At 40.7% G+C, this 13,724-nt stretch overlaps 1 protein-coding gene across 1 annotated transcript in view; it reads left to right on the forward strand.

Moving 5' to 3' along the window:
* LOC121446493 (glutamyl aminopeptidase) overlaps nt 1-11,947 on the forward strand; it is a 66,820-nt gene extending 54,873 nt beyond the window's left edge. Inside the window, exons 15-20 of the mRNA XM_041649159.1 lie at nt 1,451-1,524; nt 1,637-1,741; nt 1,833-2,003; nt 2,934-3,074; nt 9,818-9,896; nt 11,160-11,947. Coding sequence (XP_041505093.1) covers nt 1,451-1,524; nt 1,637-1,741; nt 1,833-2,003; nt 2,934-3,074; nt 9,818-9,896; nt 11,160-11,312 — 723 coding nt within the window. The 3' untranslated portion in view covers nt 11,313-11,947. The remainder of the gene's footprint in view (nt 1-1,450; nt 1,525-1,636; nt 1,742-1,832; nt 2,004-2,933; nt 3,075-9,817; nt 9,897-11,159) is intronic.
* The last annotated feature ends 1,777 nt before the right edge of the window (nt 11,948-13,724 follow it).

Genomic DNA, 13,724 nt, shown 5'->3' on the forward strand with positions numbered 1-13,724 from the left:
TTCCTCAGAAGAGTATACATTTTAGTATCAAAGTGTATGACTATTTTATTTAAATTTATAGCATTTTAAACTATAAACTAAAACTACTTTAAGATGGACTTATCTGCTAAATTAGTATTCTTGACAAAATTTAACAAAATAAGAAAATTGTATTTTCTTACTCTCATCTCCACGTTGGGATTTTCTTTTAAGTTTGTCATTTCTGTTTACCTTTTCTTTCTAATTTCAATAGCACTTCAGCAGGCTGCTTGCAATTTTAAATAAATTCTGGATCCAAATCTGGCTATTTTGTGTATTAAATGAAAGATCTTTGAAAAAATGATTTGTTATTTGTGAGGATTGGTTTCATTTGTGTACTAGGAGCCATTAGTACTTGCCTGCCTGTGGTAATGGGATAGTGAGGACTCCTAAATTATCTTTGTAAATCTAAATAGCAATCACTTTTTAATATTTCATCAATGCTTAAACAGTCATCTTAGTATCAAAAGCATGTGAGGTGGTTTCTACTTATTACTATAATGAAGAAATAGTTGGGGTTTTTATTTCTGTTGCTGTGAAAAATACCCCAATAAAATCAATTTAAGGGAGAGGGTTTATTTGGTTCACAATTCCAGGTTACTGTATGTCTTAGATAGGGTTTCTATTGCTGTGAAGAGACACCATGACCATGGTAACTCTTATAAAAGAAAACATTTACTTGAGGTGGCCACCTGGTTTCGAGGTTCAGTTCATTATCATCATGGTGGGGAGTAAGGCAGACATGGTGCTGACTACTTCTCGATCAGAAGGCAACAAGAAGTGGACTGTGGCACTGGGTGATATCTTGAGGATATATGAGACCTCAAAACCTGCCTCCACAGTGAAATATTTCCTCCAACAAGGCCACACCTCCTACTAATGCCATTCCTTATGAGATTATGGGGGGCAACTACATTTAAACTGCCACACACTCCATTGCCAGGAAGTCAGGGTGGCAGGGACTTGAAGCGGCCTTTACATCCACAGTTAAGAGCAGAGAGCAAAGAACTAACGCGTGCTTGTGACTGCTCAGTTTACTTTCTCCACTCTTAACCTAGAATACCCTTCCTAGGGTCTTCCCACATCAAATAATAGAACGAAGACAAATCCGCATAGACTTACCAGATCTAGACAGTCCCCCACTGAATCTCCCTTCTCAGGTGATTCGAGGTTGTGTCAAGTTGACAATCAAGCATCAAAGGCAGTCTCAGTCAATATTTTTAGAACAAATTGAGGAAAGATCTAGATGATGTCTATGTTTAGGACAGAAGGAAAGTTTAGCGCTGTAAAATGTGAACACCTTCTTTCTCTATGTGCTGGCCCAAGCTTCTCAAAACTAGTAGCACAGAGATTGCAGTGGGGAATTCTAAGTGACACAAAATGCAGATAGAAAGCCGGTTCTTACTCATGGTATATTCTGCTTCTATTTCAGACGTACTTCCAAAGTCAAGTGAAGCCCATTGCGGATTCTCTGGGATGGAACGATACTGGAAGCCACATCCAAAAGTTATTCCTTACCTTTTACAAACTAATTTTTACTTAACATTTGTGTGTTTGTGTTTTAAATTATGATGAAAATGTGCTAAGGCCCTGGCTCTGTGCTTGTTTGTTTTTTAAGGTTACTCCGTTCCTCTGTATTAGGATTTGCATGCAAGATGGGAGACGGAGATGCCTTGGCCAACGCCTCCAAGTTATTTGAGGACTGGGTACAAGAGGGTAAAAGGTGACTACTCATGTTGTTTGCTTATCTAGAAGATTTCCATAGAGTTGGGAGTAAACACATGAAATTCCTGAAACACTGTTTCTTCTGGTAGCATCCCTGTAAATCTTCGGCTTCTGGTGTACCGCTACGGGATGCAGGACTCTGGCAATGAGAGATCATGGAACTATACTCTAGAGCAATACCAGAAAACCTCCCTAGCCCAAGAGAAAGAAAAATTGCTCTATGGATTAGCTTCCGTCAAGGATGTTACTCTTTTGGCAAGGTAAGTTCTTCTGCTTGCTTTGTGGTGTTTGGGATTAAATCCAACCAAAGCTTTGTCCATGCCAGGCAAGTCTTCTAGTGTTACCACGTACACTTAGGTATAATTTATTTTATCACTACTTTTTTGTTTGATTTTTGAGACGAGGTTTCTCTGTATAACTTTGACTGTGCTGGAACTCACTCTGTAGACCAGGCTGGTCTCAAACTCATGAGATCCATCTGCCTCTTCCTCTCGAGTGCTGGGATTAAAGGTGTGTGCCACCACTCCCCAGGCTAGGTATAATTTATTTTTAATTTTCTGTTTTTTAATTTTGTTTTTCAGGCAAGGTCTCACGGTGTGGCCCTGTAGATTAACATTAAGGCAATCTCACTGCCTCTACTTCCCACCAGGACTGCCATGCTTAATGTGTGATTTAAAATAACTTTTGGGGACTGGAGAGATGGCATAGCAGTTCGAGGCACTGACTGCTCTTTCAGGGGACCCTAGTCCATTCCCAGAAACCACAGAGTGACTCACAACTGTCTGCTAATTCGAGTCTCAGGGGAACTGATGCCCGCTTCTGGCTTCTATGGGCACCAGGCCCTCAAGTGATGCACAGACACACATGCAAGCATGTCCATACACATTTTCATAGTAGTTTAATTTTCAATAATAGCTGTAATAGTTAATATTAATTAGCGAAAATTATTAGATTTAAATGCTTATATTTTAGCGCTCCTCAAAATTAGAGGTTAGTCTTCAAAAACAGCTGAATACACTAATTTTTTTTTCTAAAAGGTCTGTTCCCCCATTTGTCATATTTAATTCACTCTGTCAGGAGATCCTTCGAGAATTGAGCTGCTGGGATGAAAGCAGTGTGGCCCTGAAACTTACATGACAGTTAACAGTCAAAGTTCGTTTTGAAGCAGTTTTCTTCTTGCCTTCACTTAGGTATCTGGAAATGCTCAAAGACCCCGATATCATCAAGTCCCAGGATGTGTTTACTGTCATCCGCTACATCTCCTACAACACCTATGGGAAGAGCATGGCCTGGAACTGGATACAACTTAACTGGGACTATCTGGTCGACAGGTGGGACGAGCGGATGATGGCTTCTTGTTCTCTTTGTTTGACCCTCTCTGCAGGTGCCTTCTTCTTCTCTTCCGTGTACTTTCTTTGACTTCTGTACCATACCCAAAAGGCATATTATCAGAGGTAAAGGACCAGAGCACTGTCCTTCCAGGTCTGTTGATTTTGGGCAGGATTCTTTTTTTGATGAAAGTTGCTGTTCCTAGCTATCAGCCAAATTCTGAGATCTGGAGAGAGAACTAAACTGCGCTAGGTTTTGTTTAAGACAAGTTGACATATTCCTGCCCACTGTACTGATGGATACATAGCAAAATGTCAGACACATGTTTAGTTCTCGGGTACTGTTCACTGTGAACGGGGTGAGACATCCTGGAGCTGGGCTCCAAAGAGAACCCCGTGTCTCCAGAACTCATACATACAGCAACTTTCCATTTCTCCACTTTCTCCATTAACCAGATAATAACCTAAGTATTCCAAATGCGTCTTAAAAGAGAACGCATTTCTTAGGCAATAGCACTTTGGGGGTGGGTGAGTGGAGATTTTTGCATGTGCAATCTCTCTCCCTCTCTCTCGTGTGTGTGTGTGTGTGTGTGTGTGTGTGTGTGTGTGTGTGTGTGGTTTGTTGGTGCTGAGTACTGGAGGATCCAGGACCTTCTCTCTGCAAAGCATAAAGCACACACTCTATGACTGACCTACCCTCATGCCTAGTAATAGCAGCTTGGAAAATGGGAACTACGGATGACAAAAGAACAGTAGAACAGACGAGAGGTGTTTCCCCAAGCTTCTTATTTCTTTGGCCCCCATACAGAGGATGTGCTGCCGTTCTTGGCTCTGGTCCTCTAAAAGCATTGCTCAATTTCTGTTAAAAAGACATTTCTTTGGCTGAATATAAAATCGAAGAGAGACTAAATATATTTCCCTAATAAATGTGTACACATTAACGAAAGATCATTCTACCTGTAAGCCTCATGTTAGGAAATCTCTTTGTTGTCTGTATTAATCTTTCCCATCAACAGTGGTTGGTAATTGCTGTCCTCTGAGAAACATAGCCACAGGGATGACTTTTAACCCCCCTCTTCTCTCTTCTGCAATTCCCCACTGCCTTTGTGTCTTTATTTCCTTTCTTTCTGAGATGCACAGTGTATCTCTCCCTCTCAACTAAAGTTTTCTACATTGCTTTTGTCTGTTGCTGATAGATTTTTGCTGTTTCTATTCTTGTAACTGGTGAGAGTCACTGTTCTTCCATTTCTTGTTTTTTTTTGTTTTTGTTGAGACAGGGTTTCTCTGTGTAACTGCCTTGGTTGTTCTGGAACTCACTATGTTGTCCAGGCTGGCCTTGAACTCAGAGATCTGCCTGCTTCTTCTGCCTCCCAAGTGTTGGGGTTAAAGATGTGTGTCATCACTGCCTAGCAATGTTCATCCATTTCTACATACTAGTCTGAGGACATATGCACATAGAAGTTCATATCCATTGTTTATCAGTTTATAATTGTTTCAGAGAAAGGCTTGGTTTGGACTGAGTAAATCTATTCAACAAGAACGTGCTATCTGAGCATAGAATTCCTCTTGTGTAAGGAGTACTTTCCATTTAGAAAGATGGATGCCTAATAATACCTACTGTGTATTTTTTGTTAGCTAAAAGACCACATGCCTATGTATGCTGCATGAAATTTATATAAATGAAGTGCAATGTTTGTTTCTAAATTCTTGTGAAAAGATAAAAATAGCTTTTGCTTATTATATGTCTTAGTAATTAATAAGTAGAAAAATAGGTTTTGCCTTGCTATGGAGACCATCTACATCTGACTTTAAAATAAGCATATTAGATTTTATAAACTAAACTATTTTCCAAAGACAATGAATTGATTAACAATTGTCAGAGCTAGACTCACAAGCCTTGCCAAAAGGCTTTTAATATTTCTTTATTGTCTGATGCTCTAACTTTCATGAGATATTATTGCAGATGGCCCCAACACACAGATCATACAATAACCACATGTCTTTTACACAAAAGGCAATATTAATTATGTTTGGTTTGAAGAAATAGAATTTTCCTGTGAAAGATTAATAAGACAAGCAAATTGAAATGAGCCAAGCTTTATTCAAATATTTCCAAACTTTTGAATGATTTCCAAATCCAAATGTTACTGCCTCTATTTCTGAAAAATTTATTGTTTCCCTCAAATAAATAATCTGTTTTTCTATTGAGCTTTTTCCATGTGACCTTTATAACTGCTGTTTGCCAGGCCACTACTGTGCCCTCCAGCTTGAGCCTTAACCCCAAAGCCCAATATCTGTGAGAGATGACTCTTTGTTCCGGTGTCTTCTAAACCCTTAGCTGAAAACTGTGAAGCTCCATGAGCTCAATGGGTCTGTAGTGGGGTTTGACCAAATTTGATTTGAGTTTGCTACAGATGAAAAAAAATCAATAATTTTGAGATAATGAACATGATTTAAACATTTAAATATTATCTCAAAATAACTTAATAAGAACTCAATTATAAGTTTTGAATACATCAAAGTAATTTCTGTATGATGTAATATTAGGGTATATAAAAATGAAGTCAAAGAAGATGACCTCATGTAACTTTTTAAATTCTTATAGTTTTAGCCACTTTGATGAAGACACAGTATGTTTTCACCTATTTTCTGCACTTTATATTACATTGGGCCCCTGAGATAAATACATTATGCAGGTAGTGTTTACACAAGTATTTGGAGTTTTTATTCGATGTATATGTTGCTATTTCACAAATATTTCTTCTAATTTTTAATTACTAAGAGTAAAACAACAATATTTCAGGAAGTAGAGGCCATTCAAACAACAATGACTTGCAGTTAGCATCTGTTCTTGGGATTCGTAGCCTCTTTGCAACAACACATATTTCCTTCTTTTTGCTTCCTGTCTTCCCCTTACAAAACTGATAGGTGTGGTTCTTCAGAAGCTGCAGGCGATAATAAGAATATTTGAGTAATCTATAATAGAATCAGCCAGAAGTAATTTCTGCTGTCACGTCAGGGTTCATTCCTGAGTCATTTCTCCATGGCTGCTGGCTTGATACACAGAGTCACGCCGTCCACAGGATTTTATGATTCATTCTTCTTATAATATATTGCTACTGAAAGAAAGGACATTGCGATTTCTGATGAATGACATTTTAGAGTAACTGCCCATTTCCCCAGTATGTTCCTATACTGTGGTGTTCTTAAATATCCTCATCAATACCTCATTTTGTTTCTATGTTTTTAATTTAAATTTTTTTCCTATTTCATGTTTACGGGTGTTTTGACTGTGTGCATGTATGTGCACCACATGCAGTGTCTGGTGCCTGGGGAGGTCAGAAGGTGGTGTCAGAGCCCCTGGAAATGGAACCTCTCTGAGGGTGTTAGGAATTATACCTTGGTCTTCTAGAAGAACAGCAAGTGTTCTTAATTGCTGAACCATTTCTCTCACTCCTAAAGCGTCATTTTATTTATTTATTTGTATTTTATATGTGTTGATGGTTTGCCTGCCTGAATGTCTATGTAAGGGTGTCTGATTCCCTGGAATTGGAACCCCAGACAGTTGTGAGCTGTCATGTGAGTAGTGGGAATTGAACGGGGCTTTCTGGAAGAGCAACCAGTGCTTTTAACCACTGAACTATGTATCCAGCCCCCTAAAATATCATTTTAAGTTAAATTCTTTGGCTAGTAAGTCATGTAACACACATGCTTTGTGTTAGATTCAATAACTGGCATTTGGGCTTCAATAAGAAATGGACCTTGCAGAACCTCAGACTTTGGTGAGAGGAATATTAAGTCAAGAATTATTAAAACTAGCAAGATTAGATCAAGAATTTCACAAATACATGCACACAACTACCCAGAAAAGAAATTCGGAGTACACTAAAATAATGCAAAGAGGAAACTAACCAGCTTGAAAGAAGTTGGAAGTGAGGTCTGCCTAAGGAAGTACTAACTGAATTGAAGGAAGGGCAGGAATGAGTTAGGTAAACAGAAGCAGAAGTATCTTGGCTGAGACTACCAGGATAACCATTAAAAGGAGTAGAGTCATGTTAAAATCTGACTTTTATTCTAAGAGCAACGACAAGACGTTTGTAAGAAAATCAAACAATGGTTTCATGTTGAGAATGAATGCTTCCACCGGTGACAGGAAAGCACGGGCACTGGTGAGATCAGAGTGGAGTTGAGAAACACACTGAACTTCTGCAGCAGTCCCAGCAAAGACAGTGGTCAGCTGGCAGCAAAAGATAGTAATAAACTGGACCGTAAAGTGATGGTGGAGGTGAAGGACTCATAGAACATGGGGAGTTGGAAAACAAAAGAGGAAGTGAGGGAATAAGGGTGATGCTTCAGTTTCTGGCAAGATTCAGCTTGCTACGTATGTGTTTATGGTTTTCTCTTAAGGGCAAGAGGGGAGTTTTTTTTTTTTTTTCAAGACAGATATCTTGTCAGATGCCACTTAGAATTTAAGTAAATTGAAGATAAAAAAGTCAGTTAGTTTTACTGAAAAACAATATACTTACATAAAATTAGTGATCTCGGAAAGCAGTGTTTAGGGCTAGAGAGAAACTGTCCAGCAGTTAAGAGTACTTAACTCTTCTTGCCAACGAGCTGAGTTCAGTTTCTAGCTCTCGCTTCAAGAAGCTCACAATCACCCATAATTCCAGCTCCAGAGGGAGCTAATGGCTGGTCCCCACAGGCACCTACACTCATGCAATACCACCCCCAAGGTACACATCATTAACAATAGTAAAAACGAAGCTTTATTAAAAAGAGTATTCTAGACAAGTGATGAGGGGTGACTCCAAGTGAACAGAGCCAGCAATAGTCGATAGCAAAATGTAATGGAAAAGTTTGACAAATACGGAAGGAGAGACAAATCAGAGAAATGCCAGATTAAAAGGGAGTCTCCTTCCTTTTCTTCTTTTTTAAAAATTTTATTATTATTATTATTAGCTATTATTTTACATGTATTGGTGTTTTGCCTGCATGTATGTCTGTGTCAGGGTGTCAAAAATCCCTGTAACTGGAGCCACAGACAGTTGTGAGCTGCCATGTGGGTGCTGGGAAACAAACCCCGGTCCTCTGAAAGAGCAGCCAGTGCTCTTCACTGCTGAGCCATTTCTCCGGCCCCCCTTTCTTCTTTTGTATATTGACGGTATTTTATACCTAATATATTTAAATACTGATGAAAAAGTCCCGGTATGTGAAAGAAAACAAAGTTGTTAGGTTTTTTGTTTTGTTTTGTTTTGTTTTTTTTTAAGAGTTGTCTTTTTTAAGTAGGAAAACCAGAATCAAAGCTCAGGGACACGGGAGCATGTAGGAGTTACTTTGTGTTTTGTCTCTACAGTGGAAGGCAAAGATATCTCTAGGGAAGGGGAAAGGGAGGGACAAGGTTTAGAGGTTGGAAGTGAGAAAATGTTTGAAAGAGCAGACTGATGGACAATGAATGTGCTGGCTGGGGAAATGGAAAAAGACTATTAATGAAGAGATTACTGTTTGAATTTAAATCTGTGAATGTTCAACGAGACAATATGGGGTGAGTCTGGTGACTCCTCAAGCCAGAACCTGACCAACTGAGAGAACCTGAGAAGATGAACAGCTGATTTCATCCCAAGTTATGGTTTTGCTAGACAAGAATTATTACAATACAAGGGAACTTAGGGTTTAATTAAAAATGTGATTGAGCATGAAACCATTACATCTCAACTACATAAATAAATACGTGGAGAGTAAAAGGAAGGTCTTGTGGTCCAGTAGAAACTGGCATTGGAGAGTCAATGGACCAGAAGTCTAGGCTAGGCTTAGAATTGTCAGGGTGAAAACTGAAAAGCCTATTTTGTTGTAGACAGCACACGAATCGATACTTCGGATGTGGGTTTAAAGTGACTCCAAGGCATTATGAGAATTGGATGCCTAAAGCGGAACCTAGAAACCATCACTGCAAATATGCTCAGAACACTAAGGAGATAACATTGCAGGGATCATGTGGGAATGACTCAGCATGGTGGTACAGCTTGGAGTAGAGAGAAAGACTAGCAGAGACATTGGTGCCATTGTGTGTCTTACAGGGAAGCAAGTAAGCGGGAGGAAAAGAGATGTATAGCGTGGGGGCAGAGAAAAGGTTTGGAAAGCAAGCACTCCGGAAGCCAGAGGCTGTATTTCCTGCCAAGGGCGGAAGTGTTTGTGAAGCAGGCAGACAGTGTCACTTTATGATCTAGTTTGACATCTTGCTTAGTTTGCGTTTTATTACTAAGAATTAGGTTGCACATCTGTACCTAGTTCTGAGGTAGGCTGAGAAGCACTGTCGTTATCTGTGTACCCTCGTACCCAGGAGGAATGAAAGTATTTGGGGGATACAACAAGCAGTCTACCGTGTCTGAGAAATGGTATGAAATCTATATGCAAGATGAAGTATGGACTTTATGGACAGCACTCGTGAATATGATTATAAAAGTGTTGGCTTTTAAATGATTATAGATTGTATATGTGCATTGGTCAAAAGATGTCTTTTAGGAGTTGTTGTTTTTTTTTTTTTTCTCTTTCCAGTGTGGAATTTGAGGATTGAACTCAGGTCTCAGACTTGCATGGCAGGCACTTTTATTCTCTGAGCAACCATCATATTTTATTAGTGTGTTTAGCTTCTTTGGAAAACTACTTCACATCCACACCTACACATACACCTTTTTCATATAGAAAAAGAGATTTCAGGCTCAGACACTAATATTCTGTTTCTTCTACAGATTCACAATCAATGACAGATACCTTGGCCGGATTGTCACCATCGCTGAGCCCTTCAACACGGAGCTGCAGCTCTGGCAGGTATGGGGCCGGATCCCCTTCTGCGTGTCTAGGAAGGAACAAGCTTAAGCTTTTCTCCCAAAGGGACATGGTAATTTCTCCAATCAAATCCCAGACACAAGAAGAAAGAGAAACCCCTCATATCGAATCAATTATATGCCGCTTTTTTACTAACCTGCAAAGTGATCCAAATGACAAACAGCTTTAAAAACTGAGAAATGGAGCCAAGCGGTGGTGGTGCACACCTTTAATCCCTGTGCTCAGGAGGCAGAGACAGACAGATCTCTGTGAGTTCGAGGCCAGCCTGGTATACAGAGCAAGTTCCAGAATAGGCTTCAAAGCTACAGAGAAACCCTGTTTCCAAAAAACCAAAAAACAAATAGCCAGGAAAACAAAACAAATAAACAAAAAATATGAGAAATGGAAGGCCCGGGAAGGCTGGGGCAGGCTGGGACAGGCTGGGACAGATTGGGTCAGGCTGGGGAAGCCTGGGGAAGCTGGGACAGGCTGGGGCAGGCTGTGACAGGCTGGGGAAGGCTGGGACAGGCTGACAGAAGGGCATGGAGTGGATCTTCCTATTCAGGTAGCTGCTGGTGACTCTGGAATAAGTTGGTTGAGATTTGAGTCCACTCAGAATTGATAGTTTGGGAATTTTGAAAGGAATCTTAAATTGCTGAAATCTCAGTGAAGAAAAAAGTATGTCCATTAACGCAGGACAAAAAGAGATGTCGTGGAGTCTCCATGTCTGTGCATTAGAGGAGATGTTTAGCTTCTTGTATACGGTAAGAAACAAAATAATTCTTAGTTTTGAAAACGGCAGATAATACTCTGGTTCAGGTTTTGGGGGACGGAGCTTGGAGAGTAGGCAAGAGTATAGAACTATGGTGAAGACAGACTTTCCCTACATTCATTTAGGAAATGAACTGAAAGTATAGGAAATTCTCCAGACCCCTGGAGAAGAATCCATCACGCTACAGGCCACATTGTCCATGGGACACTTTGGGAAAGGCACGGACAACAGAGAAATCCCCAAAGGTGGCCATGGTAACCACAGCATGATGCCCTTTTTCCCTATCTTAGCCTCTTGTGGTTAAACAGGCTCTCAGGGCCCAAAGCCAAGAGGAGCGATTGCTCACGTGTCTGGCAGGCTCATTCTGAGTGCTACACCGGGAGCAGCCGCTGCAACCAATTTCCCATAGGAAGCAACAAAGCCAGTTTCCAAATGGAATTCCTGACAAGGCGGCCTTCAGCTGGGTCTCCTGATAATTTCCTTCTCTCTTCTAGATGCAGAGCTTCTTCGCAAAATACCCAAATGCTGGAGCTGGGGCACAGCCGAGAGAGCAAGTGCTGGAGACGGTGAAAAACAATATTGAGTGGGTAAAAGAAAACAGACAGTCCATAAGGGACTGGTTTAACAGCCTGCCGAAGGACGGCTAAGGTACTTCATCTTGTGAATCAGCCGTGCCGTGGATCCCGAGGTGGCCTGGTCTACAGACTGCAGAGGGAGCCTTCGAAATGGGTTCTGCTTGTGCTAAGAACTGTGTTTATGTCTCGCAAAGCTGTTAAATTATTCCTCTTTGTTTTTTGAAGGAAGATACTAATAGAGTATTTCATATACTCAGGGATTTCTCCTAAGTGTACTTCACAGGGATGTCTTTACAAACTGAAGGGTTTAATAGTCACATTAATATCTTTAAATATCATTCCGTGTATCTTAAATCTGTGAAAATAGAACAATTTGGTCCTAGCTTTACATTTTTAGTACCAAAGAAACACCACTTAATCTTCTCTCTTGATTGATTTTTAAAGTTTAAATACCAGTACTTGCGGGACATATTGCCATCTTAATCTTTATTTTATTATTCAGAATTACATAGACCTAATATCATTTTATTCACATATGTCTCACTGCCTTAAATCCTACTAAAGTAACCTTGGCTTAGTTTTTGCTCAAGGATTGAATGAACAAGCCAAAGAAATGATTGACTGTTGCCTTTGCTCTTACTAAATCAATCAGACGATGCCGTATTCTTTTTTAAAAAAATAAAGTTAAATTATTGCCTTGAAAAAAATTGTTTCCCAATGTCCCCTTGCTCTGAAGTGTACATAATGGCGGCATTCCCCAAATAGTTTAGCACATTATAAGTATGCATCGAGAACCTGGCCTTGGTCACGCATGATGCTCTTTCATCTCTCTTGATGCATACAAAGCTCTGTCAAATGCGCTATGAAATTAGCGGGAATGGGGAGCTTAACTGTGCTCTGCGGATTTGATAGGGAGAAAGGAAAGTAGTTGGAAGCTGTTCAGGAGGGAGAGAAGGCCGATTATTCTACCAAAGTAAAAGGGCTTAAAATCTAGCTTTGCCCTCCCGAGCAACAAAAGTGTGAAAACGGAGAAACTTGAGATTGTCTCCAGCACAGATGCATGTATAAGAGCATGTCTTCTTATATGGAAATTTTACCCAGACACCTTTAAATCCAAACCCATATAGAACACCACTGATAACATCTCTACATGTAGGCCAATGAGATGGCTCAGCCTGCCAGCCCGCATTCCATCCACACGGGGTAAAGGAACTCCTGCAGCTTATGCCCTGACTTTCAGACATGTGCTGTGGCGTGTGTGTGTGTGTGTGCTCACTAGCATGTGTACACATACACATACTAAATTAAAAGATAAAAATTTTAATTTATGTGCGTGACTGAAAGAAAGACATCAGTTTCATAGAAGCTGGTGGCCACGGTCTATTGACTGTGGCCCTTGATGCCCAATAGCTCACAATGGCAGTCCAAGAGGCAGAACAGACCTAATTTCTTCCTTCCCATCTGTTCCATTTAGACAAAGTCTACGTTTACTTGCAAAATTCAAGATTGGTGGGGCTGGAAAGATGGCTCAGCGGTTAAGAGCATTGCCTGCTCTTCCAAAGGTCCTGAGTTCAATACCCAGCAACCACATGGTGGCTCACAACCATCTATAATGAGGTCTGGTGCCTTCTTCTGGCCTGTAGGCATACACACAGACAGAATATTGTAGACATAATAAATAAAAAAATTAAAAATAGAAGCCCTGGCCCTTTAAAAAATTCAAGATTAGTTTGATGACAATTGGAGGCACATGTGCACAATAAAAAATATTGGCTTTCACTTTATTTACACAACATACCCCAAGCCCATACTCCAGTGCTGTGCTGATCCACAAGTGGCTTTAGAAGAAATGGGAAATGGCATAGCTGTGAGGACAAGAAAAGCAGGGCGGAACGGATGCGGATGGACTTCAGAACCCGTGTTTTGTCCTGACACTTCTTTGGAACGTCTTTACATATTAAATTGCCACAGATAAATGTAAAACATTTATTCCCTCATTGCGATATGATCTCAAGATTGGTTAGACAGTGTTCATTCGCACAGGGTCACCCTTCAAACGCTGCAGTACTTTATCCTGCTCTGCACAGCTGGGATGAGATGCTGGGCTTGTACTTCATAGTCTTCACACAGCTCAGGTGCCACAGCTGATGTGTACCTGCGTGGAGTTTGGTAGATAGTAATCAAAGGGGTCATTCTTTTCATGGCAGTGGGGAGATAGGGGTGTCAAGGAAAAACATGAGTTGGTAGTCTCTGAACTCTGACCCCTCCACCCTCACCTCCACTCCCCTCAACCCCCAGTCCCCTCCCCTCCCCCCACTTCTCCTTACCCCCACCCCTAGTCCCTTAAACCTCCCTGTTCTCCCCCACTGCCACCCCCACTCCCACCCCCAGTTCCCTTAACCCCCCATTTCTTCCTCACTCCCACTTGGTCTCCAGTTGGAGGCACTGTCTAGGAAGGCTTGGGAGGTGTGGCCTTGTTGAAGG

The sequence above is a fragment of the Microtus oregoni genome, unplaced genomic scaffold (assembly GCF_018167655.1).
Source record: "Microtus oregoni isolate MIOR12 unplaced genomic scaffold, Mior012 000000F_ref0000247, whole genome shotgun sequence".
Classification (NCBI taxonomy): domain Eukaryota; kingdom Metazoa; phylum Chordata; class Mammalia; order Rodentia; family Cricetidae; genus Microtus; species Microtus oregoni.